We start from the raw sequence: 25332 nt of genomic DNA on the forward strand, positions 1-25332 counted from the left end.
ATATAGGTGGGATATAAATCTATGACTCATGGACATAGATAAAAATGAAGTGGTTACCTAGGAAAGGATCAGAGGGAGAGGGACAAATATACAGTGACAGAAAATGATTTGGCTTTGGGTGATGGGCATACAACACAATCAACAGTTCAAATGCTATAGAGATGTTTACCGGAAACCTAGGTATTCTCATTGGTCAATGCCACCCATTAAATTTAATTGTTAAAAAATGCTGCAGCTCTCTATAATGAAATAGAAAGATGGTTAATTGTGAAGCTCAGGATATAGGACAGCAAGCATAGGGTGACCTAGTCGATCAACAATGACACATGAAGACAAGTGCGGCTGAGGGGTTACTACATGGATATCATGGTTCTCCCTGAGTGCACTGATAGGTTTACACTCTACTTCATACTTTTCTAGTTTGTCAGAATTTTAATAAGTAATTTCTAGCAAAATGCAATACACTGAAATTTTATATAACTTAGACCCTTGTAGTTTCCTGTGAGAATTAACTAACATGGAAACAAATTAAGCAGATGCAGTGTTACCACCTGCTTTTCATATTGCCCTCTTCTTCATGTGGTCGACTTCAAGTTCTCCTTAAAATGTCATTTGTGTAACCCTGCACTGAAAAGACAATAGAAGTAGGCTATAAATATAGATGTCAGCCATCTAGCTGTTCTTCAGCATTTATCGAACCAAGATACTTTTCCTCTTGAAGTCATGTCAACGTGAAGATGTAAAAAGAAGCTGTCTTAATTCACATCCTCCCAAAAGCAGCCCCTAAACCAGGGACTTGGGAACAGGTGTTTTACTTGGGCGTGGGGAAAGTGAGACAGGGCAAGAGGGAAGAAAGCCATGGAAAGGTGTGTTGAGGAATGGAGTAGAAGAGCAGGCTTGGTCTCTCTGTGAGCCCTCCAAGGACAGTGGGCGACAAATCACAGAAATGTCCCACTGTGGGGTCAAGGAAGGGAGAAGGCGTTATCTTCAGACTCCCATTTGTCATTATTCTGCTGTGGAAATGACCGCCTATGGGCCAAACATGGTGCCATTTGGGTTATATTTATTACCTCACCACGATCCTCCAAATCTGTGGAATACTGGCCCTATTTAACAGATTACAAATCTGAGATGCAGAAAGATTAAACCACTTGTTGAAAATCATACAGCTAATAAGCAACTGAGTGAGACTCTGAGCCCAGTCTTGTCTCTTCCCCTTTAGGATCCAATGTCATAAAATGTCATCCCTTCTCCAAACAGCTGGCACTCCTTGTGGGGTTACACAGCCTGAGAGATGCTTGCACGGTTCTAGTCTCTCTCCTTGCAAGAAAAACGTACTGAGACAGCTGCCCAGATTGTTTTAATATTCTTCCACCCATAGAAAAATCTTCTAGGTCATAATCCACCAGTCATGTAAAATTTTTATAGCATCATCATCCATGACTACTCCCATCTCAAATACCAGTTACTATGAAATTATGCCAGGATTTGGGATCAAAGTATGGGGGGAAACTCAAGGCAAATTTTTATCTGATGAACTCATGGCAGAGAATCAAATTTCATAGAGAACTCCAGATTCTAGTATATTAAAAACATTCTATAACTTTACTGTGAAGAGAGTACTTTATTAGAACAAATAAAACATGCTGAGCTCTGCCGGGACACAGAGGTCATGCTAATGTGTGAGCCAAGGAGTCTTTTCTTGCGTTAGTAGAAAAGATAATAATCTGCAAATCACTAGCATCTGAAGTTGGCTTGATTTAAAATGCACATAGATATATAAAAAAAAAAGGTCCAGGAAATCATTGCATTTACAGCTTGCCTATATTAGTCAGTGGAAAGGGCCTCGTTGCTCCCGAAATAATACTTCGGATGGCGCTGCATCCTGGTACCTTCACTAAAGCAAAGGTATGGTTCTCCTCTGCTGTTCTATGGGTCCCCTAGACTCCTACTTCACAGGGAGCCAGGAGGAGTGGACAGGCCCCTCTAACAGCCCAGCCCACCACTCCAATCTAGCTCTACAGCAGCTGGCTCAAGAAAGTCCCATCCCTAAGTCCCAGAGCAGCCCACCTGAAAGAGCCCTTGTCCTAGACCCCCCCCACCAACCACCTAACCATCGTTCGGATTTAGAAAGCGGAGCCCCCTTAGCATTCAGTCCACAGGACACAGGATCTCTGCTGCAGGGATAAAGTGCAGGTTCTGTCCAGGCCCTGCTCACCCAGCTCTTTCCCAGAACTTCACAGGCGTCTGAGGAAAGGACAGACAGTGATCTTGTATACAAATTACCAGCATTCAGATAACAAGACCCCAGCCACACTCTCAGTGGGCTGCCTGGGGATGAAGTATTTTTATTCATTTGGTACAAAATTTTGTAACTCTTGATCCAGAGCAAGTGTGGGCAAGGCTCCAGACACATGTGATATCTATTCCCCTAGAACTGCTTTCCCTCCCAAGAATCTCACAGCAATGTAGAGACCTTCCTGGAATGGGAAACAGCCGGGTCTGCTCGTTGTCTGGGTTTGCAAAGGCCTCTGCGGCAGACAGCCATCCACTGACCCCAAGAGGAAAAGAAAGGGGGCCGGGGTGCAGAGGGGCACTTCACCTGGCATACCAGGCTGGAGGACTTGATTCAGATCCAAGGAGGACGCTCTGGAACGAGTTTTGTGTGGCCGCGCCCCTTTTCATAGCCTCTTCTATGGGGGTGCTAGAGTAAGATCTGCAGCAGAACAGGGGAGGTCAGAAAGGAGACAGCAAAGCTTTACTCTGAAGCTGCGCTGAGATGGGAAATACCCACAAAAGTCAAAGGGACTGCAAAGGACTGACAGGCTCCCTAAGCAACCATGAATTCGACCGCCCCCTGAATGCCCCTCTCTGTCATAATGCCCAAAGCCAAACCGAGAATCAGAGTATCTTTTAACCTCTTTGCTCTTATTATACCTTAGATCTAAATTTACTGAAAAGCAAAGCTTTCTTTTAAAGTCTGTTTCTACTGAAATTATAAATAAGGAGAGCATGTAAACTCTTCCACTTAGGTACTTCCAATTTTAGTAGAAGGGTTTCATGGCATTAACTGATTACAGACCTTGTCTCCTGTTTACACGCAAATACATGACAGGCACGTATGGAATTGGGACAAATAACTTGAGAGTAAGAATCAAATGTTCAAGGGAATAAGCCACAAATGAAATTCAGGAAAGGAAAGCACATATCAAACAGGCTGAGGGCTCTAGTCTGTCTTACCATGAGAAATACAGGTTTGGAGCAATTTTCAAAGTAAAGGCCTCCTCTTAAATTCATCCTCAATCTGTGACAAGGCAGTAGCTAGCTACCCAGGCAACTATGAGATTGTAGCTCCAATAATGTCATTTAAAGAAAAATTAACTAAATAATCTGTCAAAGGTCATACAGCTATAAAGTTACACAGGTTCAGTTCAAACTCTAGTCCTTGTCTGTTTCCAAATCCCATTGTAAAGATGTCCCAGTACTGCCTGTGAGCTGGGGAAGCTACCTTTGGGTGGGAGCGGCTACGCTGTTCATTAGGGACTACTTATTTTCTAAATTAATTCCACTCAATACATTAGTCTATTGCTTAGGAATAAGTTTGTGGATGAACTCCCAACATAATTTTCTAAGGAGTGGATGTATATGTCTTTTTCTATCCAGCTTCTTGGCCAACTTCATGCCAAAGAAGAAAATAATCTTTGAGTCAGAGATACGTCCTATGACAAAATAACCTCAGCAAACTGTTCTTAGGATTTAGCTAATAGAGTGGCACTTATGAAATTAAAATCCATCCACTTCTATTAGGTAACTCCAGTTCTTGGTAAAGCTAGTTCTCACATAGTGAGATTTCATTTTCCTGAATGAATTCCTCAAGGTTTCTTGGTGGTAGTGGGGTATTTTGTTCACTGTACAATGTTTCAATCTTTAATAAAGTCACTATAATGTCACGTGGTGTGCCCTGGGGTGGTCCCTGTAACACAACTGGCAAGACAAGCAAGCCAAAGGTGTGCAAAAGATCTAGTAGAAAGAACATTCTACTACTTTCAACCAGAATAAAAGGAAATTGATTGGAAATGATGACAAAGTTTTCAAATGGGAACTCTTGATTTAAAACAAAAATTAGAGATTCTAGCTAGAAATTAAAAGAACTCTCTATGCCAAAGATAGCTGTAGTAATACACACACACAGTTAAGCACACTACCACATACCACATTTTATTTCCATATATAGCCTGTATATTTATATTTTGTTATGGAAAGTTAACTAAGTATCAAATAAGTGATACTGAAAAATTGTGACTGCAACCAATTGAAATATAAATGTGCAGGAAATCAATAAAATAGGTTAGAATGGTAATTTTCCATCTTCCCCTTATGTTTCTACAAAGCTTTATTATTCTAAAATGAGGATAAAGATGATTTGATTCTCTTGGTCTCAGTAAAGACCTGGTCAGAAGTAGTGAACTGAAAACATCCAAATTAGACCAGGAGACCAATCTCTGTAAGAATAATATATAAAATTTAGCCAACGAGATTGATACTAGAATATGTGACTATGAGATTTTGGGAGAGAAAGTCAGCAGCAGTGAAACTGTGAGGTTCAATTTATGGTTAACGTAGAACACATACCAGATTTCTACAAGTCAAAGGGTTTTCCTGCTATAAAGGCAGAGAAATGTCACTATTCCTACAGCCTAAAGCCAGTGCAGACTAATCTGTACAAGATCCATTCATTCTTTAAAAAAGAAAAATAATGCGTAAATATGGTAACTATGGAGAGAAATAATGACTGACTTTTTTTCCTACCAAAATAAAATAATGTATCTGTTGTTTTTTAAAATATGAATATATATATCTGTACCTTCTATAAACAAGAAAACAAAACCCTGATTTGAAAAATTCCAGCCATAAAAGATACACTAAGGAGGACCTCTGATTTACAAGAAAACAAGATGTCCTTCATGTCAGCATTTCAAAACATGATCGAATCTAAACTCACCTCTTCAGGAATGTATCTGGTAGCCGAAAGAGGAGAAAAGTCACTAGGAGCCAATGGAAAACTCGGAAAAGACACATGCCGTTTCCTTACACTGACATATACTGGTGAAGAAGGGACCTAATGCCATCTTTCCTCTTCGGTGTTCTATTGGTTCTATTAGTGTTTCTGTGTTTGTCATTGCTCCTCCCTTCTGATGTCTGATGTCAGCCACAGCTCTGCCTCCCTAGCTACCCCTGTTCTGCCAGCCTCTAGTGACTGAAAATCCATGAAGCCTAAAAGAGGCTCTAAGATAGGATGAAACAAACCATAAGAACTCCTTAGTTGAGCTTTGGCCGGTTGGCTCAGTGGTAGAGCATCGGCCTGGCGTGCAGGAGTCCCGGGTTTGATTCCAGGTCAAGGCACACAGGAGAAGCACCCATCTGTTTCTCCACCCCTCCCCCTCTCCTTTCTCTCTATCTCTCTCTTCCCCTCCTGCAGCCAAGGCTCAACTGGAGCAAAAGTTGGCCCGGGCACTGAGGATGGCTCCATGGCCTATGCCTTAGGTGCTAGAATGGCTCCAGTTGCAACAGAGTAATGCTCTAGACGGGCAGAGCATCGCCCTAGTGGGCATGCCAGGTGGATCCCAGTCAGGCATATATGGTAGTCTCTGCTTCCCTGCTTTTCACTTCAGAAAGAAAAAAGAAAAAAACTTAGTTGAAGCTTTGCGACTCATTGGAATCACCTTAAGCATTTTACTTCCTCACTTTAGATGTAACTTCTTATTTTTTGGTGTTCACCTTGTCATGACAGTAAATAGCAGTGTTAGTTACCATTCAACCATATTTCCCTCTTTTCAAGGCTACTTCCTCTTACTCATTATCATCCTGTAACAACTGGCACATATCACACAAAGTACTTCTTTATGTCAGGTGACCAGAAAGTGCAGCAACCACCGTCTTCCAGCAGTGATAAACACAGAAACTAAGAGTCTCCCAGAAGTACTGCATGCTTCGGTCAGACCCCCCATGACAGTGAACTCAGCCACATTGTAAGCTTCAAATCAAAAGGGAAAAAGACTTTGAGTTTGGCTTTGAGTTTGGGGGTTTTATTTCTAGACACTACCTGGATCTTGGTCTTGTTTTGAGACTGTTGGAATCCTTAAGAGTGGCTGAAACAAAGAATAATTGTTTTGTTTGCTTGGGTTTCATTTCTACAGTTAAACAGGTTTATACACAGCACCTGGGCTCTTACAGAAAATATCAACAGGTCAACGTACTGTAGTACAAGTATGTGTTTGAAGTACCTGACGTTTTTCACAGTTCCATGATTTGGGAAATTTATTTCTAAAGCTAAAGGCACAATTAAAGGAAAGAAAAACTAACATTTTTTTCATCAGAACACTATCTAAGAATCCATTCTCAAATCAAGGTTAACAAAGAAATTCCAGTCTAAAAAGACAACCTTCTCAAGGGGGTTATTTATTTATATAATGATGGGTTAGCCTAGTAATAGATTCTGAACCAGTCTCCCCTAAAGGCTACGAAGAAATCTATTGGGCTATATTATGTTAAGGTTTTCTTAGAATACACTACCAGAACAGCATGACCAGAAGAAATCAAAGCTCCTACAAGTAAGTTGCAATGAGCTATGTAGCTTTCCTTAAAAGAAAATATTTTTGTGTCCCATGTCTCTATGACCAAATTGTACAGAGAATATTATGGCATGAAATCATTAAAATATTTTGTCAACCATACATACAACCTTTCCTTATCAAATTTCCATCGTAAACTAACTTGGTCACTACCGACACCCATAAAGCCTACTTTCGAAAGGCCAACTTGTTGGGAGTAATTAGAAACATTTACAAAAACATTAATCTTCTTTTGATGTTTTCAGTCCTCTGTGGAAGACAACTTTAGAAGCCACTAACTATGCTAAGATTTTGCAAACACTGCAAAGTTTTCATCACAAAATGTCATAAAAATTCATAGAAAAAAGTGCTACTAACTAGGACCACGGAGAAGAGTTTATACATCATTTGCAAAGTTCCTTCCAGAAAGCTAATGTCTCATTTGCACATGCCCTCCTCTTGCACATGGCTCCAAAGATAAAACCCTCCTTGCTGTGAAGCAGCTGGATTTCCAAGGACCATTAAGACCCTTGTGTTAGATAAGCAGGGTAGGAAGGGGAACTGAAGCACTAACAAGGCACAGAACAAAGCAGCAATATACATCGTCTTCCATGGGGTCAGCTGCAGAAGAGACATTTCTCCCAACCCACGCATTTTGGCTAGTTGTAGTGAGAACACAGGCAACTCAATTGAAACCACCGAAACGCTGCCAGCGCCCTGAAAAGCCTGGGCAGCCTGAGGAGCCTGAGCCCCGTCTTGCCCATTATCACAGAACATGAACTTCCCTCCCGCACCCTGCAGACCCCAGGCAGCAAAGGGAAGCAGGAAGAGGAGCCTCTCCTCCAGCCAAGCTCGCTGCCTTCTGGCTGGGTGGACAGTGTGACCAGACTCACCACTGAGCTGGGGGTCACCCTCCGAGCAGGCTGCCCACAGCCAGCTCTGGCTCTGTGGCCCTCTTCTCCCTCGGGCCCCGCTGCTTTCCATAATTATGTAGGTAGAAGTCTTAGCCACTGAAAAATACAGTTCACCAAACCAGACCTTGGGGACCATCAATTCCTTTATCTTGGTGTTTTTGCTGGGGTAGGAATGGGCGTGGAAGGCGGGGTAAACCCTGTTGGTACAAGTTAGATAGACAGACAGATGGAGTGAGAAGGGCAGATGAGCAGAGGAGGCCCTGCTGGGGCTCATGAGGCCGAAGTGCTCATCCTTGCCATGACATCCACTAGCTGCTAGCTCTCTGAACCTCAGAGCCCTCACCGACAGGATAAGGAAAATAAAAATGCAGGTGTTCCTTACAGGGAGAGATGAGACAGTGAAGATACTTTAACAACTAAGTGTATTGGAAAACTGCCAAGTATTACTGTTTAGAAATCTGGTTTCTACATTCAGTTCCTTCTAGAAGAGCAAAGGAGAGGCAGGTGGGAGCGGGTAATGGAAGAAGACACCTGCTCTACCCCAAAAGATCATGAGATGGTAGTGGGCAATTGGGGCAGCTGCTAGAATCACCATGGCAGCCTGAAGACTACAGTGTGAGAAGCAACAGGCCTGAAGGCCTCTCAGCATGACCCAGAAATGTCAAGAAAAAGATCACCATTGTGTACTGTGCTTTATTGAATTAGCTGGAATTGTAATGTTCGCTAACAAATCAATTAGACCCCACTAATATATACACTTTCAGCAATTAAAAGGACAAGAGCATATGAAAAAAAATATGTAAAGGAGATACTCCCGTTGCCGGATAATGATAAAGTCCCACCCATGTGTAACCCAGCGCATTGTCATCTTCCCCACCATTACTATATCACCGCTGCAGTGGAAGAAAAAGGCAGGGAGGTGCTTCTCCTTCCACCTGCAAGACACCCCAGGCAGGTCTTGGTAAGTCTGATCAGACAAAGCTGGAGCTCACTGTTCTAGTTACGTCTCCCATCAGCCTTCCAAGTTCCTGAAAGTCGGGCTCAGCATTTGGAGCATGTGAGCATCTGCAGAAATGGTGAGGGCACGTTGTGTTGAAATCCAGGCTGACGCCAACGGGTGGACCACGCTTCCCATTTAGCTGGGAAAGGAAAGAATGCCAACTTCCTAGAATACTTCGGGCATGTCATCTTTCCAGGAAAGAGAAATGGGATAAGAAGGTAAGCCTAAAGTTTAATTTTCCAAAAGGCAGCAACTCCACTGAGGTGAACGGTCCACATGGCAAAGACAGCCATCCAGAATTAGAAAGCACACCCCTGAAACTCTGGTGTCTCCCGTTCAGAATCCAAGCCCTCATACCTGCCACAGAAAGGGGCCGCAGTGGGGGAATGAATCAGGAACCACGGGCATGTTTGCAGACAGAGTGTGAAGCAAATCCACCTATGCCTCACACACGTGACACACGCTAAGAGGCTTGTGTCTGCTGACCCCAGTCCTACTCAATGAAAGAATGGTAACAACGGCATCTGAAGCTCAGCCCAGAAAACGTGATGCTTGTGGGAAAAAAAGGAAGAGTCAGTAGCCTCAAAGGCTATTGGAGAAACAGCAATTTAACTTAGTATATTTAAATAGTGTTTGCTAATGTCATAACAGGAAGTTCACAAAGCCCGGGCTGCATCCACTTTGGCTCCACAAATCAGGGTTACCTAGCTCAGGCATTCCTCCTACACAAATACGGCACCCCCCATAACAAAGGAATCCCACTCCGTTTCAAAAGCCAAAAACTAGGTCTGAGAATCCCTACCACTGTTGGATTCATGGTTGAGCTGAATTTTCTATTTCTTAACATGACCTTCTAGAGGGAGCTGTTAACAAAATAGGCTATCAGAATCACCTGGGGTCTACCTAAAATATAGATTCTTAGGCCTCAGATCTGAAATCAACCATAAAGTCTCGTTCATATGCTCTCTGTGTTCTCTCTCTTCCTCTGTCTCCTCCTTCTCCTCCTCCCTCCCACCCCACCCCACTCTCTCCTTCTATTCCTCTCTCTTAAACTTTGAATGAACTTGGTGTTTGGGAAACATTTATAACATAAGCCTCGAGGTTATATTGATCCCTTTGTTCCAACTTTAAACAAATAAGCCTTGGATGATAGCTAGCTAACCAAAACAAACATGATTTACTTATTAAATACTAAGAGAGATTTTAAAAAAAGGCAGCAGCCATTTTTGTCACGCCCTCATAATCAGAGTTCTAAAGATTAACACTTTCCCTAGGCAGTTTGTTCTTAACTAGGTTCACTTTGGCTCACTGACGACTCCACCTACAGAGCTGAGGACACAGGCCCGACCCTCTCTGTGGTTCACAGACACAGTTCCAACACCCCCAAATCCTGGGAAAACACAATTTCCTTTTTCTGCTTGGAATCCACTCCATGCATAAGAACATTTGCTCACCTTCCTGGTGGCGAAGTATAACGAAAATATTTGAGATGTTTGCTTTGGAAATGGAAGATTTCAACTGTGGGTCTCCAACTGATCTACACCATCAACTCCTTATTCCACCCAGGACAGAAATCTCAACTCCAAGCCAGTCGATTTTACATTAACAATGAGACTAAGTTCAAACTGAGTGATCCTTTCAGCTAAACCTAAATTCAGAACTGAAGAAGAAATCACCCTCTTTTCAGGTGTGAAAAGAGGGATAGGGTTAAAAAGGAGGGGAGGGGAGGTTCCCTTATAATAAAATACAAAACAAATATTTTGAGAGAAATATACATACTATCATAGATGTACCAATCTTCTATTCACTAAAACTACTGGGTTTTTATTAGAAATAATTACATAAATATATTAAAATGGTTTTCTCCTACCTGAATCCTCAGACATGTCCTTTGGTAAGGCTTCATCTGTTGTACTTCTCAAAGCTAGTGAGGTTTTGTTTTTAAAGAACAGAAAGAGAAAAGACGGAAAGAGAATAAGAAGACTATAAATTTTGTTTCTCTGGCACATTACATTAAAACAAAAAATCTTCAGTCATCACTTATAAAAATGGTGTTATAAACTTCTATAGTTGCTATAGCACTTATAAAACAATAAAGAACTCTTGAAGTTTGGAAGAAGGTTCTCCCAAAAGAACAGAACAGTATTTTCAACTTTCCAGAGAGAGCGCCTCTAGTGGCTAAGAGTATTACCAGGAAGTATCAGGATAGTCCTCCTTTCAGTACTGACATCCAGACCAATGACATCATACTCTCCTGGAGTGAAACTTAGGCTTTTTAGAACTTTTGAGAACCCAGACTTTTAGAACTCACTTGGTTATTCCAATGCGCAGTCAAGGCTAAGACCCACTAGTGAATAAAAACAGTGATCAGAGCCCACGCTGCTGTAGACAATGTCCACTCCGGCTTGCACTTCCAAGCAAATATTTAGATAGCACGCCACTATTGCTTTCTAACAGAAAACTTATTTTCATTTTTAACTCCCATGCAAAGCTGCATCAGTGGTGAGTCTTGACAATAAAGCCTGAAATAGCTTCACTGATTTTTAGTCTCTTCAGATAAACCTCCCATTCATGGGTAGTAAATCAATATCAGATGATAGAAGGAATGCTGGCTTGAAATTTAGAAAATCTTGGTTCTTAATCCCTCTCTTTTTCTTACTAAGCAAATGATTCATACTGCCTGAACTTCAGTTTACTCATTCCTAAATTTCAGGCGATGAACACACCAGACTCCATTCAGTTTTGTGAGGACTGGATAAGACAGTGTCATAGGAAAGACATGGTAGATTATACGGGCCCTGGCTGGGTAGCTCAGTTGGTTGGAGCATCAACCCAATATGCCAAGACTGTGGGTTCCGTCCCCCATCGGGGCACATACAAGAATCAAGCAATGAAAGCATATACGAGTGGAACAAAAAATTGATCCCCTCCTTTCTCAAAATCAATTTAAAAATAAAGCATTATACAGAAGTATGGAGTCAAGCTTGGGCGGGGGGGGGGGGGGGTTCCTCCTGCTCTTCCAGATATTCCCAGGCCAACTTACCTCCGTGCTTGGCACAGCTCTAACACAGAAACTGTGCGAAACTGCTTCTCATCCACCCAGTAAGTCAGGCACATTGTGGCCGGGCTCCACGTCATAGCCCCACACCCCCAGTCAAAGAGTGTTAAGCCCAGGGACGGAAATTCTCTCTAGAAGATCATTTCCTATGGACTAGACCTGTGTACAGATGTGCACTTTTACTGATGCTCTGGGATCACATCTGCCAAAATAAAATGCTCTCAATTCTTTCTACTTCCAGTCATTTCCTAATTAGCTGACAAGATTCCAATGTAAGGAGCAGGAGAGCCTGAAGGCCAGCAGTGAGTAAGGAGCCAATGAGCTGGGGTAATCCGGACACTCAAGCTCTTGTTACCACGTTATGAACTATAGTTTTAGGACAATCTGAACTATCTAATCCATCCAAACGTGTTCATGTGCTGATAACTGTCCTCATATGCATTAGAAGTCAACCATTTCAAGAGAAGTAGATGAAGGAAACAGAGGCAGAATGTCCCTAAAGGAGTAAACTCATTCTTTTCATACCTTGTTTGTCCTCACCAGTCATATCTTGAGTAGGAACAGCAAAGTCAGCGACATCTTTAATAGACAACATCTTGGAAAAAGAAAAAAAATTAATTATATAGAATGAATAGAAATTAAGTGATGTGCAGATATTATGAAAATGTTTTAAAAGCTATATATCCTGCCAATATTTCTATCTTCAGTAAATCCTAACATTTAATAGTATGTTTTTTAGGTTCCTAGTGAGAGATGAGTTCATTTGTATTGAAATATTTATATGCAGCCTGACCAGGCAGTGGCACACTGAATAAGAGCATTGTCCTGGGATACAGAGGACCCCAATGTCGCCGGCTTGAGTGCAGGCTCACCAGCTTGAGCATGGTGTCACCAGCTTGAGTGTGGGATCATAGACATGACCCCATGGTTGCTGGATTGAGCCCAAAGGTCGCTGGCTTGAGCCAGGGATCACTGGCTCAGCTGGAGCCCCCCAGTCAAGGCACATATGAGAAAGCAATCAATGACAACTAAGGTGCAACAAGAACAAGTTGATGCTTCTCCTCTCTCTCCCTTCCTGTCTGTCTGTCCCTCTGTCTGTCCCTCTCACTTTAAAAAAATGGAGTTACTAGTACTCCTGGTGGCAAGCTGACTTAGGATTTAATCCTCAGGCAGCATTGTTGGCATTACAATGAAGTGTCCGGGTGTAATTTTCTATTCAAAGTCCATTATCTCCCATGAAACAAAGTATGTATCTTAACAGTGCCTTTCTTTCATTTTCTTCTCCCATCTAGATTATAATCCTTAGTAAAAAAAAAAATGGTTTAGGAGAAGATGTAATAAAAAGAAATCCAAAAAGAAAGCTAAAAAAATTTTTTTAATCTAAATAAATGGAAAGACATCCCATGTTCATGAGTCAGAAGACTTAATATTGTTAAGATGGTAATATACCCCAAATTCGTTTACATATTTCATGCAATCCTCCTCACTTTTCTGCAGATTTTAGCCAGATGGCCCTAAATTTCATTTGGAAATGCAAGGAATCCAGAGTAGTGAAAATATTCTTGAAAAAGAAGAACAAAGTTGAAGGAGGCATACTTCTCAATTTCAAAACTTGCTACAGAGTTACAGTAATCATGTCACTGTGATACTAGCATAATGGCATGTAGATGGGATAGAATTGAGAATCCATAAATAAACCCTTACAATCTAAAGCATAAATAAACCCTTACATTTACGGTCAAGTGATCTTCAACAAAGGTACAAAACAATTCAATGGGAGAAAACTGTTTTTCAATAAATGATGTTGGAATAACTAAATATCCATATACAGAAAAATGAAATTAGACCTCTTCTTCACAGCATACACAAAAATTAACTCAAAATGGATCACAGACCTAAATGTAAAACCTAAAACTCTTAAAAGAAAACAAAGGAGTAAATCTTCATTTCAATTAGGCAATGGTTTCTTAGATATGACACCAAAAGTACAAGCAACAAAAGACAGGTAAATTGAACTTCATCAAAATAAAACATTTGTGTTGCAAAAGAAGCTATCAAGAAAGAGAAAAGAGGCCCTAGCCGGTTGGCTCAGTGGTAGAGCGTCGGCCTGGTGTGCAGAAGTCCCGGGTTTGATTCCCGGCCAGGGCACACAGGAGAAGCGCCCATCTGCTTCTCCACCCCTCCCCCTCTCCTTCCTCTGTCTCTCTCTTCCCCTCCCACAGCGAGGCTCCACTGGAGCAAAGATGGCCCGGGCACTGGGGATGGCTCCTTGACCTCTACCCCAGGTGCTGGAGTGGCTCTAGTCACGACAGAGTGACCCCCAGAGGGGCAGAGCATCGCCCCCTGGTGGGCAGAGTGTTGCCCCCTGGTGGGCGTGCCGGGGGATCCCGGTCGGGCGCGTGTGGGAGTCTGACTGTCTCTCCCCGTTTCCAGCTTCAGAAAAATACAAAAAAAAAAAAGAAAAAGAAAGAAAAACAAAAGAAAAACAAAAGAGAGCAAATACTTGCAAATTTTATACCTTTCATGGAACTTATATCCAGAATATATAAAGAACACTTATAACTCAATAATAACCCAATTTATAAACAAAGAATTTGAACCAATATTTCACCAAAGGAGATATACAAATGGCTAATAAGGACACAAAAGATGCTCAACATGATTAGTCATTAGGAACTTCAAATCAAAAACAAGTAATACCACTTCACTCCCGCTAGGACAGCTAAAATTGTAGAGATGTGTCATAGAATTGGACACCTGAAACCTGTATAGTTTTGTTAACCAGTGTCACTCGAATAAATTCAATAAAAATATAAATAAATACAATTTTTACATTAAAAAAAGACCATAACAAGAGTTAACAAGGATGTGGGGAAAATTAGAACCCTCATACACTTCTGGTGAAAGGTGCAGCTGCTTTGCAAAGCAGTTTGGTAGTTCCTCAAAAAGTTAAACAAGTTATAATATGATCCAATAATTCCACAACTAGATATATATGCAAGAAAACTGAAAACATGTTCACACAGAAACTTGTACATGAATGTTCATAGCAGCACGTTTTTTGTAACACCTCCAAAGTGGAAACAACCCAAATGTCCATCGTCTGAAGAATGGACAGTGGCACATCCATACAATGGAACACTATAGCAATAAAATACACAAAGAAAAGGCACTGCTACACGAATGAACTTTCAAACGTTACACTAAGTGAAAGAAGCCAGTCACAAAAGACCACATATTATTAATACTATTAATCATTAATGAACGATTCCTTTTGTATGAAATGTCCAGAATAGGCAAATTCAGAGACAGAAAATATATTAGTGATTAGCAGAGGCTGGTGAGAGGGGAGAGAATGAATGACTGTTAATAAGCACAGGCTTTCTCTATGGGGTGAAGAAAATGGTCTAAAATTAGACTATAGTGATGGCTTCAAAGCTCTTAATATACTAAAAACCGCTGGACTGTATACTTTAAAGGAGTATAGTGTGTGAATTGTACTCAGTAAAGCTGTTGACAAAAGAAAGAAATCCAATAATCTAAGAAACCCTGCTTAAGTGGAGTATACCTGAAACTATAATCTTTAATTCTTGACGGAACATGGTTACAGCACTGCTGTCCTTAGAGGATATACTGCTGAGCAAACTTCTCCTGACCTGAGTCAGCTACAATTTCATTCATAACACAAACACCTATAAAACACAAACACCTATGTGGAATCATCCCCTCACAGGACTGGTACCAAGATCTATTTAAACTCCATGCATGCATTCATGAAAGATTAAAAGGCTGTAGAAAGAACAATGGCTGAAACAGTTTAGAAGAACATGAAATATTTAATCATTGGCTATTAAAATAAATAGATTCTGCCCTATACTGTTCAAATGGCCAACCTATCAATTGACCTTATTACTTCACCCCTGAATTTTGTCTATTACATCATTTTCTAAAGCACCCCATTCCCAAAATTAATTTTGTTGGGAAAGAGTTTTTTGTTGTTCTTTTGCTTTCTTGTTTGGACAGGGCAAAGCAAAGACTAGGTACCTTTAACAGGCTCTCTCAAAGTAGCCAATTAAAAGATATAAAAGTGCCTGACCAGGCGGTGGCACAGTGGATGGAGCGTTGGACTGGGATGCGGAAGGACCCAGGTTCGAGACCCCGAGGTCACCAGAGCGCAGGCTCATCTGGTTTGAGCAAAAAGCTCACCAGCTTGGACCCAAGGCCACTGGCTCGAGCAAGGGGTTACTTGGTCTGCTGAAGGCCCACAGTCAAGGCATATATGAGAAAGCAATCAATGAACAACTAAGGTGTCGCAATGCGCAACGAAAAACTGGTGATTGATGCTTCTCATCTCTCCGTTCCTGTCGGTCTGCCCCTGTCTATCCCTTTCTCTGATTCTCTCTCTGTCTCTGAAAAAAAATAAGTAAATAAAAGATATAAAAGTATGTAAAACTTAGCTGTACATAAGGTCTATATGTGTTAATTAATTTCTCCCCAAACTAAACCTTGTCTGTGTTGGAAGGGCAAAGCCCATCTGATACCATGGCAAGCTGGAACAAAACATTCATCTACAAAGAATAACAATCTGTGACACTTTCTGGTAAGCCACCTAACAACCTCCTAATTTTACACAAGCAGGGGGACTCACAGCAAAAAGAAATAAATAAAAAACAAGGGCAACTGCATAAGAGAGCTATGGAGGTTATGTGTCCTGGCCTGACAGACAAACCTCTGCAGACACTGCCAGCACACTGAGGACCATCAAAAGTGGCTAACTGGCCTGACCAGGTGGTGGCTCAGTGGATAGAGCATCGACCTGGGACACAGAGGTCCCTGGTTGGAAACCTCGAGGTTGCCAGCTTGAGTGTGGGATCATAGACATGACCCAATAGTCACTGGCTTGAGCCCAAGGTCGCTGGCTTGAGCAAGGGGTCACTGGCTTGGCTGGAGCCTCCTGGTCAAGGCACATGTGAGAAATAATCAATGAACCACTAAGGTGCTACAACTGAGTTGATGCTTCTCATCTTTCTCCCTTCCTGTCTGTGTCTCTCTCGCACATACACTAAAAAAAAAAAAAAAATGTAAGTGGCTATTACATAGGCCCTGACCAGGTAGCTAGGTAGCTCAGCTGATGTGAACATCATCCCAACAAGCTGAGGTTGTGGGTTCGATCCCCGGTCAGGACACATACAACAATCAACCAATGATGGCATGAATAAGTAGGAAAACAAATCAATGTTTCGATACCTATCTCTGTCCCTGTCTCTCCCTCTCTCTCTAAAAATCAGTAAATTTTAAGAAAGTGGCTAAAAATTGTTGTATGTTTCTCCATCATATGCAATATACAGGAAAAGAAATTTAAAAGGCCAAAACTCTTCAAAAGCACATCTATCACTTCTCCTGAAATCACTTTTCCTTACATATTTTCCCCATGAGTAGAAATCTGTTGAGGAAAGTAACATGGAGGCTACACTCAGAGAAAGAGTGGCAGAGAAGCCAAGAGAGCGTTTAGCAAAGGGAGCTCTGTAGAAGCAGGCCTACTGGCTCGCAGAGGAGCAGAGGATGTCATTGACAACACAGACTATAAGCAGGGGTGCCCCATGGGAAGGAATAATCACATACACTTACAAAAGATTAAAGAAATGGCCCTGTATACTTCCTTTGACTTCTATCATCTTGCAATAGTTTTAACTAGGGTCAGAGAACTGTAATATGAACCTGTGAATAAACGTCCATTTACTAAACATTTCCAGATTTCTTTTTAAGGACAGGAACAGCAGATACCATAAGTTGTCATCAGTGAAATTATGAGGAGGAGGATGATAGTGCTGAAATTAACAATAACCATAACAACTCCTATTAATCAATGTATACTGAAGGATCACTAAGCATGTGGCTAAGCCCTACACCAACGGCCCACCACTGTGGGAACTCTCCAGGTTTCTCCTCGGGATCATCCAAATCAGTCTTCATCTGGTCCAAAAGCTAAAACCCCTGAGGGACAAGGCAGCTTTGAATGTGCTTTGGGACCCTCATATATAGTTCTCAAACCTCCTATCAAAACTGTTTTGGTTCATTGTATTTTATTATTATTCAACTACCAAAAATACAACCTTACAATGTTTACTTCAAAATTAAAACTTGGTAAAAGTAAATAACTTGGCTAGTTATTATTCTAGCTTAGTTTGGCTGTACCTCAATTTCACCCCTAGAAAGTCAAGAGACTATTTTGTTTATTTCACCAAATCTAGTTTTAGGGAGAAAAGTAACAAGGTAATTATAGATCTATCTGGTGTCTAAATTTGAAAGGATAAGCCCCAGAGTAAGTAATATGAAGAGAAATGTTATAAAAGTGGATTTTCCAGAGTTTGTAAAGCACATAAACTAATGGATTTAATTCTATACACATCCTTAACTCATTAACATTGAAGATTTTTTACCTCCATCCGATTCAAATCATGAGGTTGTTGGTTTGCTGGCATGGACTCAGAATACGAATCAAATAAAGCACAGTCCCACTTGGGCTTAGGAAAAGCTAAGAAGAAACAAAAAGAATACATATAGTCATAACAGGCACAGCTTCCCATTTAACAACAAAATCAGCTAGTATATAGGTACACTAGTTATAACACTCATCATACTGAGATAGTATTTTAAGTTCTCTATAAAATACAACCTGGGATTTCTATCATATCATCCCCATTTACACATGATGGAACTGAAGAACCAGGAGGTTAAGCAACTTACTCAAGGTCACATAGTTGCTAAAAGATTGAGCAGGGATATGAATTGCTAGCAGTCCTGCTAGAAGGTCTATGAAGCACACTTGTTTTCCACATGAACCATCATTATCACAATACTTAAGTTTGAACTATGCTACTAGCACAAGTTTTAAATAGCAGCAACTATAGTCATAGTTTTAATTCTATAAACATTAACTAAGGAAATACTATACTTTAGCTAATCTTATTGGAAATACGCAAGATCTTACGAAGATAAGAAAGTTTCTTGTGAAGAAAACTCTATGAAATACTCCTTTCTTTTGGTTAGAAGGAATAACAAAAGAGCACAGGTTCTTTCTGATTTATAAGAGAGGAAATCAGAATCACATTATAAATTTTGAACACACAACAAGTTGACAGGGGCCTGGCCTCTGGTGGCAGTGAATAGAGCATTGACCTGGTATGTTGAGGTCGCCGGTTCAAAACCCTGGGCTTGCCCAGTTAAGACACATACGAGAAGCAACAAGAACAACTAAAGTGAAGTAAATATATTTCCTGTTCCCCCTCTCCTCTTGGTTAAAGTAAGTAACTTGGCTAGTTATTATTCTAGCTTAGTTTGGCTGTACCTCAATTTCACCCCTAGAAAGTCAAGAGACTATTTTGTTTATTTCACCAAATCTAGTTTTAGGGAGAAAACTAAAAAGGTAATTATAGATCTATCTGGTGTCTAAATTTGAAAGGATAAGCCCCAGAGTAAGGCCAGCCTCTCTCTATAAAATCAATAAATAAAATATATTTTTAAAAAGCTTTGTCTATGAAAGATTTAAAAAAAGAACAGTGATAGCGGCTGTTGGTTGGGAGGCTGACTGGATCAGCATGAGGAAAAATTATGCTACTAGGTAAGCTAATACTTAACACTCATGCTGTTTCTTAGAAGTGGATTGTTTCACCACTTTGTCACAAAGTAATTAAAAAAGAAATGTCTGAACAACTAGAAATTTTGTCAATATTCCAGAGGAAAAGCAGATTGGGGTAGACAATAAACAGAAACTTACAAATCAAATTTGTCAAGACCAGCTATTAAGAAATCAAAATTTTAATGCCATGTGTGATATGATTTATAATAAACTATCTATTTGGTCTTCATCCCCATTTCTGTCACAGAGCTCCCAAGACCCCTGGAACTTCCTAACTGATGAGAGCAATGATGGTATCTCTTGGTATGTTCATGATATGACTTTTGAAACAGCAAAGGGTGTTGACCAGTCAGCCTCAGCCTTATTTCCCTGGAAGGAGAAGGGCCTGAGACTGAGTCGATCACCAATAGCCAGTGACTTAGTCAATCATGACTATGTAATGAAGTCTACATAAAAACCCAAAAGGATAGCTAATAGGCCACTTTTCCAGAGCTTCCATGCTGGGAAACCAGAACACTTACATTGCATGTGGCACTGTGCTAGGCCCCAAGCTCCATGAGGACAGAAGTTCCTTCATTCAGGTTACCACCCTTTGTTATCTCTGCATCTGGCTGTTTATTCATATCCTTAATATTCTTTGTAACAAACTGGTAACCTAGTGAGCAAACAGGTTTTCTTGAGTTCTGTAAGCAGCCACTTTAGCAAGTTAATCAAACCCCAGGAGGGAGTCATGGAAGCCTCTGATTTCTAGCCAGTGAGCCTGGATTTAGGACTGGCATCTTAAGTGGAAGGCATTCTTGTGGGACAGAGCCCTTTACCTGTGAAATCTGATTCTATCTCCAGGTAGAACGTGTCAGAGTGAGCTGAGTTCTCAGCCGTGAGACCTGCTTGTAGGTTGTGAGGAACTCTCCACACATACATGTTGGAATTGGGTTCAGGAAATCTTTTCACCGCGCTTTAAAATATTTTTACTTTTTTACTGAATTTATTGGGGTGATATTAATAAAATTATATAGGTTTCAGGTGCACAATTCTGTAACATCTGTACATTGTGATGGAAGGAGTCTTAACTTGGAGTGGTAAACACACAATAAAATTTTTTTGAATCACGTGTTTAAAATGAATTGACATTAATGCTAATCCTTTGTCAACCTCCCATCCTCACAGGGTTTCAAACGCCAACTCCCCCCCTCCCCGCAGTAAAGTCCTGGCCAGTGAGTAACAGCTATCATAGACAATTGAATATAAGTAGCTTAAATTGTTCATTTGTTTACACTGGCCCGAATTTCACTGATATCAGGTTGGGTAAACCACAGGCTCTGGTGATTTTTCTAACTATACTACATGGTCTCACTCTTTCCCTGGTTAAAAGATCAAAACACTTTCCCAAGCACGATTCCTCAGTCCTGCCCCAGAGCAGTTTGAACTGAGGTAAGAGTCCTCGCTCTAGTTTATCAGTGATCTCGTGGCATTGCATGACGAATACCCTATCACGAGGGTGTGTTGCTGGGTAAAGAGCTAAAGCGTTCAAACACACAAATGCCATCAACTAACTGCTAAAGCTCACTCCAGCCTGTCCCCACCTCTGTATCCCCACTGTCACCTCCCCAGTGCCACTGCCCATGGTGTTTCCTACCTTCTTCTTTAGCCTCATCCCCATCCCCTCCAGCCCTGGCTCTCAGGGATCCAGCCACTGTGGCCTGAATCTTACTTCTCTCCCATGCTTCAAGCCCCTTCTTAGGGTCTCTGTAACACACCTGCTGTCCCCTCTGCCAGAGGACCCTCTTCCCCCATCTTCACCTACTCAGCCCTTAGCTCACCCTTCCTGTCTCAGCTCGAACATCTGAGGAAGTTTTCCCAAGCCTCATGCACAGTCTACTGCTGCTGTACTTCCCCTTCATAGCGCCCGTCACAGGGTCCGTTACTCATACAAGAATCTGCTTCACATTGACCCTCTAGTTGCCAGAAAGCTCCATGAGAGTAGGAACTCTCTTTTATATAGGATTCTGACCAGAGAGAACACCACATTGCCTCTTATAGTAAGTACTCAAATATTTTTAACAAATTCTGGTAAAAATCTTTACCAGCATCCACCCTGTCACCCAGACGTGAAAAGATCACCAGGCCCATGGGGAAGCAGCAAAGAACCCAACTTTCCTCCAGCTCTGCCCTCCGTTCTCACTGCTAGGGGAACTCAGATACAACAATTCTTGTCTCATTCTTTTATTAAAAGCAAACTTGCCTGACCAGGCAGTAGCACAGTGAATAGAGCGTCGGCCTGGGATGCAGAGGACCCAGGTTGGAGACCCCGAGGTCGCCAGCTTGAGCATGGGCTCATCTGGTTTGAGCAAAGCTCACCAGCTGGGACCCAAAGTCGCTGGCTTGAGCAAGGAGTCACTCGGTCTGCTGAAGGCCCGTGGTCAAGGCACATATGAGAAAGCAATCAGTGAACAACTACGGTGTTGCAACGAAAAACTGATGATTGATGCTTCTCGTCTCTCTGCATTCCTGTCTGTCTGTCTCTGTCTATCCCTCTCTCTAACTCTCTCTCTGTCTCTGGGGGGAAAAAGCAAACTTACATAGTTGTGAATGTATGATGGAATCCACCAAATTTATCCTCTTCACTCAACTTGTTGAATACAGGATTACATTTTAAGACTGAATATAGATCAATTAGAAAATGTTGGAAAAATAGCTAAGTTTTTTTTAAAGCCAGTGTCATCTCAATGAATTCAATAAAAAGGGGAAAACTTTTTTAATGAAAAAGCCAAAGTGATACCATAAAAATGAAGCCCCCAAATCAACAGGACCACTCGTATTTCAAAGTCTAAAAGCACAGAGAAGATCTATAAAGTTCTGGCCATTTTCTTGAGCTGTTACAAAGATAAACATGGGTGATAAAACATTAGGTTAATAGCTACAACCTCAGGCTTTGCCTAAAATACACTGTCACTGAATGTGATGGGGTTTATGAGATCTCTCGTGGTGACTGCTGATGTTGTTGGAACTATATAAATATTATTTAAGATTGAGCCCACAAACTCTGGAAATGATGTGCAAGTTTTCTTTAACGGAAGGGAATGTGGTGGATTCCTCAGTTGTTCCTGTAAAACTGCACACTGACAGCCTTCACAGAAGACTGGGAAGAAACAGGGCCTCATTCCAAAGGAAGTGAGAGGCCTCTTGGCTGGCGCTCGATTTTACAGACTCCCCTCTGCTGCAGAAGGAAGCAAAAGCAGCCATTTGCAGCACAAAAGGAATCTAGAGGCTCCTTCTCTTCTGTCAACACACTTTCTGCTCAGGGCACTCAGATGTAAAAATTTTCTAAGTGGCTTTTGAAACAGTCCATGAAACACTCGGATCCCTACAAAGTGACACCTCAAACAAAGAGTCATGACAACTGGCACAGGTTCCATGGACATTCTGCATCTGAGTAAAACATCATTCGTCAAGGCCACAAACAGAAAGCTAAATGTGGGCACAGGAGATGAGGTTACCCAGGACTCTCAGGGCTTGCAAGAGGAAACAGTGATGTATTAAATACAACTAAATAGCCCCAGAGCAGACCTAAGCCCTCTGGTCAGCAGCTCATCCCGATTAGAGAGAGACACAGCCCCACATGGCCCCACTCCAAAGAGAAGGGGGTTCCTGGATGAGCATGCATTGACTTGGTACTGGGAGCCATGTAGTTGCCAAGAGAGCCCAAGGAATACTGGTGCTTCTTTGCCTCAATCCAAGAGAGACAGGAAAGGGAGAAGAGGAGAAGGGAGGAGGGAGAGAGGAGGGGAAGAAAAGGAGGAAAGGTGAGGGAGAGGTGGAGAGTGATAGGGAATAGAGGCAGGGAGAAGAGGGGAAGAGAGGAGGGGAGAGGTGGGGGAGAGAGGAGGGGAGAGGTGGGGAAAGGTGAGGGAGAGGTGAGGGAGAGGTGGGGAGAGGAGGGGAAGAGAAGAGGGGAGAGGTAGGGAAGAGAGGAGGGGAGAGGTAGGGAAGAGAGGAGGGGAGAGGTGGGGGAGAGAAGAGGGGAGAGGTGGGGGAGAGAGGAGGGGAGAGGTGGGGAAGAGAGGAGGGGAGAGGTGGGGGAGAGAAGATGGGAGAGATGGGGGAGAGAGGAGGGGAGAGGTGGGGAGAGGTGGGAGAGGAGGGGAAGAGGAGGGGAGAGGTAGGAAAAGAGAGAAGGGGAGACGAGGGGAAAGGTGGAGAGAGGTGGGGAGAGGTGAGGGAGAGGTGGGGAGAGGAGGGGAAGAGAAGAGGGGAGAGGTGGGGGAGAGAGGAGGGGAGAGGTAGGAAAAGAGAGAACGGGAGATGAGGGGAAAGGTGGGGAGAGGTGAGGGAGAGGTGGGGAGAGGAGGGGAAGAGAGGAGGGGAGAGGTGGGGGAGAGAGGAGGGGAGAGGTAAGGAAGAGAGGAGGGGAGAGGTGGGGAAGAGAGGAGGGGAGAGGTAAGGAAGAGAGGAGGGGAGAGGTAGGAAAAGAGAGAAGGGGAGAGGAGGGGAAAGGTGGGGAGAGGTGGGGAGAGGTGAGGGAGAGGAGGGGAAGAGAAGAGGGGAGAGGTGGGGAAGAGAGGAGGGGAGAGGTGGGGAGAAGTGAGGGAGAGGTGAGGGAGAGAGGAGGGGAGAGGTGGGAGAGAGAGGAGGGGAGAGGTAAGAAAGAGAGGAGGGGAGAGGTAAGAAAGAGAGGAGGGGAGAGGTAAGAAAGAGAGGAGGGGAGAGGTGGGGAGAAGTGAGGGAGAGGTGGGGAAGAGAGGAGGGGAGAGGTAAGGAAGAGAGGTGAGGGAGAGGTGAGGGAGAGGTGGGGAGAGGAGGAAAAGAGGAGAGAGGTGAGGAGGAGAGGAGGGGAGAGGTAGGAAAAGAGAGAAGGGGAGAGGAGGGGAAAGGTGGGGAGAGGTGAGGAGAGGTGAGGGAGAGGATGGGAAGAGAAGAGGGGAGATGTGGGGAAGAGAGGAGGGGAGATGTGGGGAAGAGAGGAGGGGAGAGGTGGAGAAGAGAGGAGGGGAGAGGTGGGGAGAAGTGAGGGAGAGGTGAGGGAGAGAGGAGGGGAGAGGTGGGAGAGAGAGGAGGGGAGAGGTAAGGAAGAGAGGAGGGGAGAAGTAAGAAAGAGAGGAGGGGAGAGGTGGGGAGAAGTGAGGGAGAGGTGGGGAAGAGAGGAGGGGAGAGGTGGGGGAGAGAGGAGGGGAGAGGTAAGGAAGAGAGGAGGGGAGAGGTGGAGAAGAGAGGAGGGGAGAGGTAAGGAAGAGAGGAGGGGAGAGGTGGGGAGAGGTGAGGGAGAGGTGGGGAGAGGTGAGGGAGAGGTGGGGAGAGGAGGAAAAGAGGAGAGAGGTGGGGAGGAGAGGAGGGGAGAGGTAGGAAAAGAGAGAAGGGGAGAGGAGGGGAAAGGTGGGGAGAGGTGGGGAGAGGTGAGGGAGAGGAGGGGAAGAGAAGAGGGGAGAGGTGGGGAAGAGAGGAGGGGAGAGGTGGAGAAGAGAGGAGGGGAGAGGTAAGAAAGAGAGGAGGGGAGAGGTGGGGAGAAGTGAGGGAGAGGTGAGGGAGGAGGGGAGAGGTGGGGAGAGGGGGAGGGAGAGGTGAGGAAGAGAGGAGGGGGAGGTGGGGAGAGCTGACGGAGAGGTGGGGAGAGGAGGGTAAGAGAAGAGGGGAGAAGTGGGGAAGAGAAGAGGGGAGAGGTGGGGAGAGAAGAGGGGAGAGATGTGAAGAAGTGAGGGAGAGGTGGGGAGAGGTGAGGGAGAGGTAGGGAAGAGAGGAGGGGAGAGGTGGGGAAGAGAGGAGGGGAGAGGTAAGGAAGAGAGGTGGGGAGAGGAGGGGAAGAGAGGTGGGGAGAGGTGGGGGAGAGAAGAGGGGAGAGGTGGGGGAGAGAGGAGGGGAGAGGTGGGGAAGAGACGTGGGAATAGGTGGGGAAGAGAGGTGGGGAGAGAAGGGGAAGAGAGGAGGGGAGAGGTGGGGGAGAGAGGAAGGGAGAGGTGGGGAGAGGTGGGAAAAGTGGGGAGAGGAGGGGAAGAGAGGAGGGGAGAGGTGGGGAAAAGAGGAGGGGAGAGGTGGGGAAGAGAGGAGGGGAGAGGTGGGGAAAAGAGGAGGGGAGAGGTGGGGAAGAGAGGAGGGGAGAGGTGGGGAAAAGAGGAGGG

The 25332-nt window shown here is 43.3% G+C and overlaps 1 protein-coding gene across 2 annotated transcripts in view; it reads right to left on the reverse strand.

The window, feature by feature from the left end:
- The window catches only part of REPS2 (RALBP1 associated Eps domain containing 2), a 221587-nt gene that overhangs the window by 77590 nt on the left and 118665 nt on the right, over positions 1-25332 (reverse strand). For both annotated transcript variants that reach the window (XM_066249297.1, XM_066249296.1), the window contains exons 9-11: positions 18024-18118; positions 12109-12178; positions 10396-10449 (exon numbers count right to left, since the gene is read on the reverse strand). In XM_066249297.1, coding sequence (XP_066105394.1) covers positions 10396-10449; positions 12109-12178; positions 18024-18118 — 219 coding nt within the window. The remainder of the gene's footprint in view (positions 1-10395; positions 10450-12108; positions 12179-18023; positions 18119-25332) is intronic.

The sequence above is a fragment of the Saccopteryx bilineata genome, chromosome X (assembly GCF_036850765.1).
Source record: "Saccopteryx bilineata isolate mSacBil1 chromosome X, mSacBil1_pri_phased_curated, whole genome shotgun sequence".
Taxonomy (NCBI): Eukaryota; Metazoa; Chordata; class Mammalia; order Chiroptera; family Emballonuridae; genus Saccopteryx; species Saccopteryx bilineata.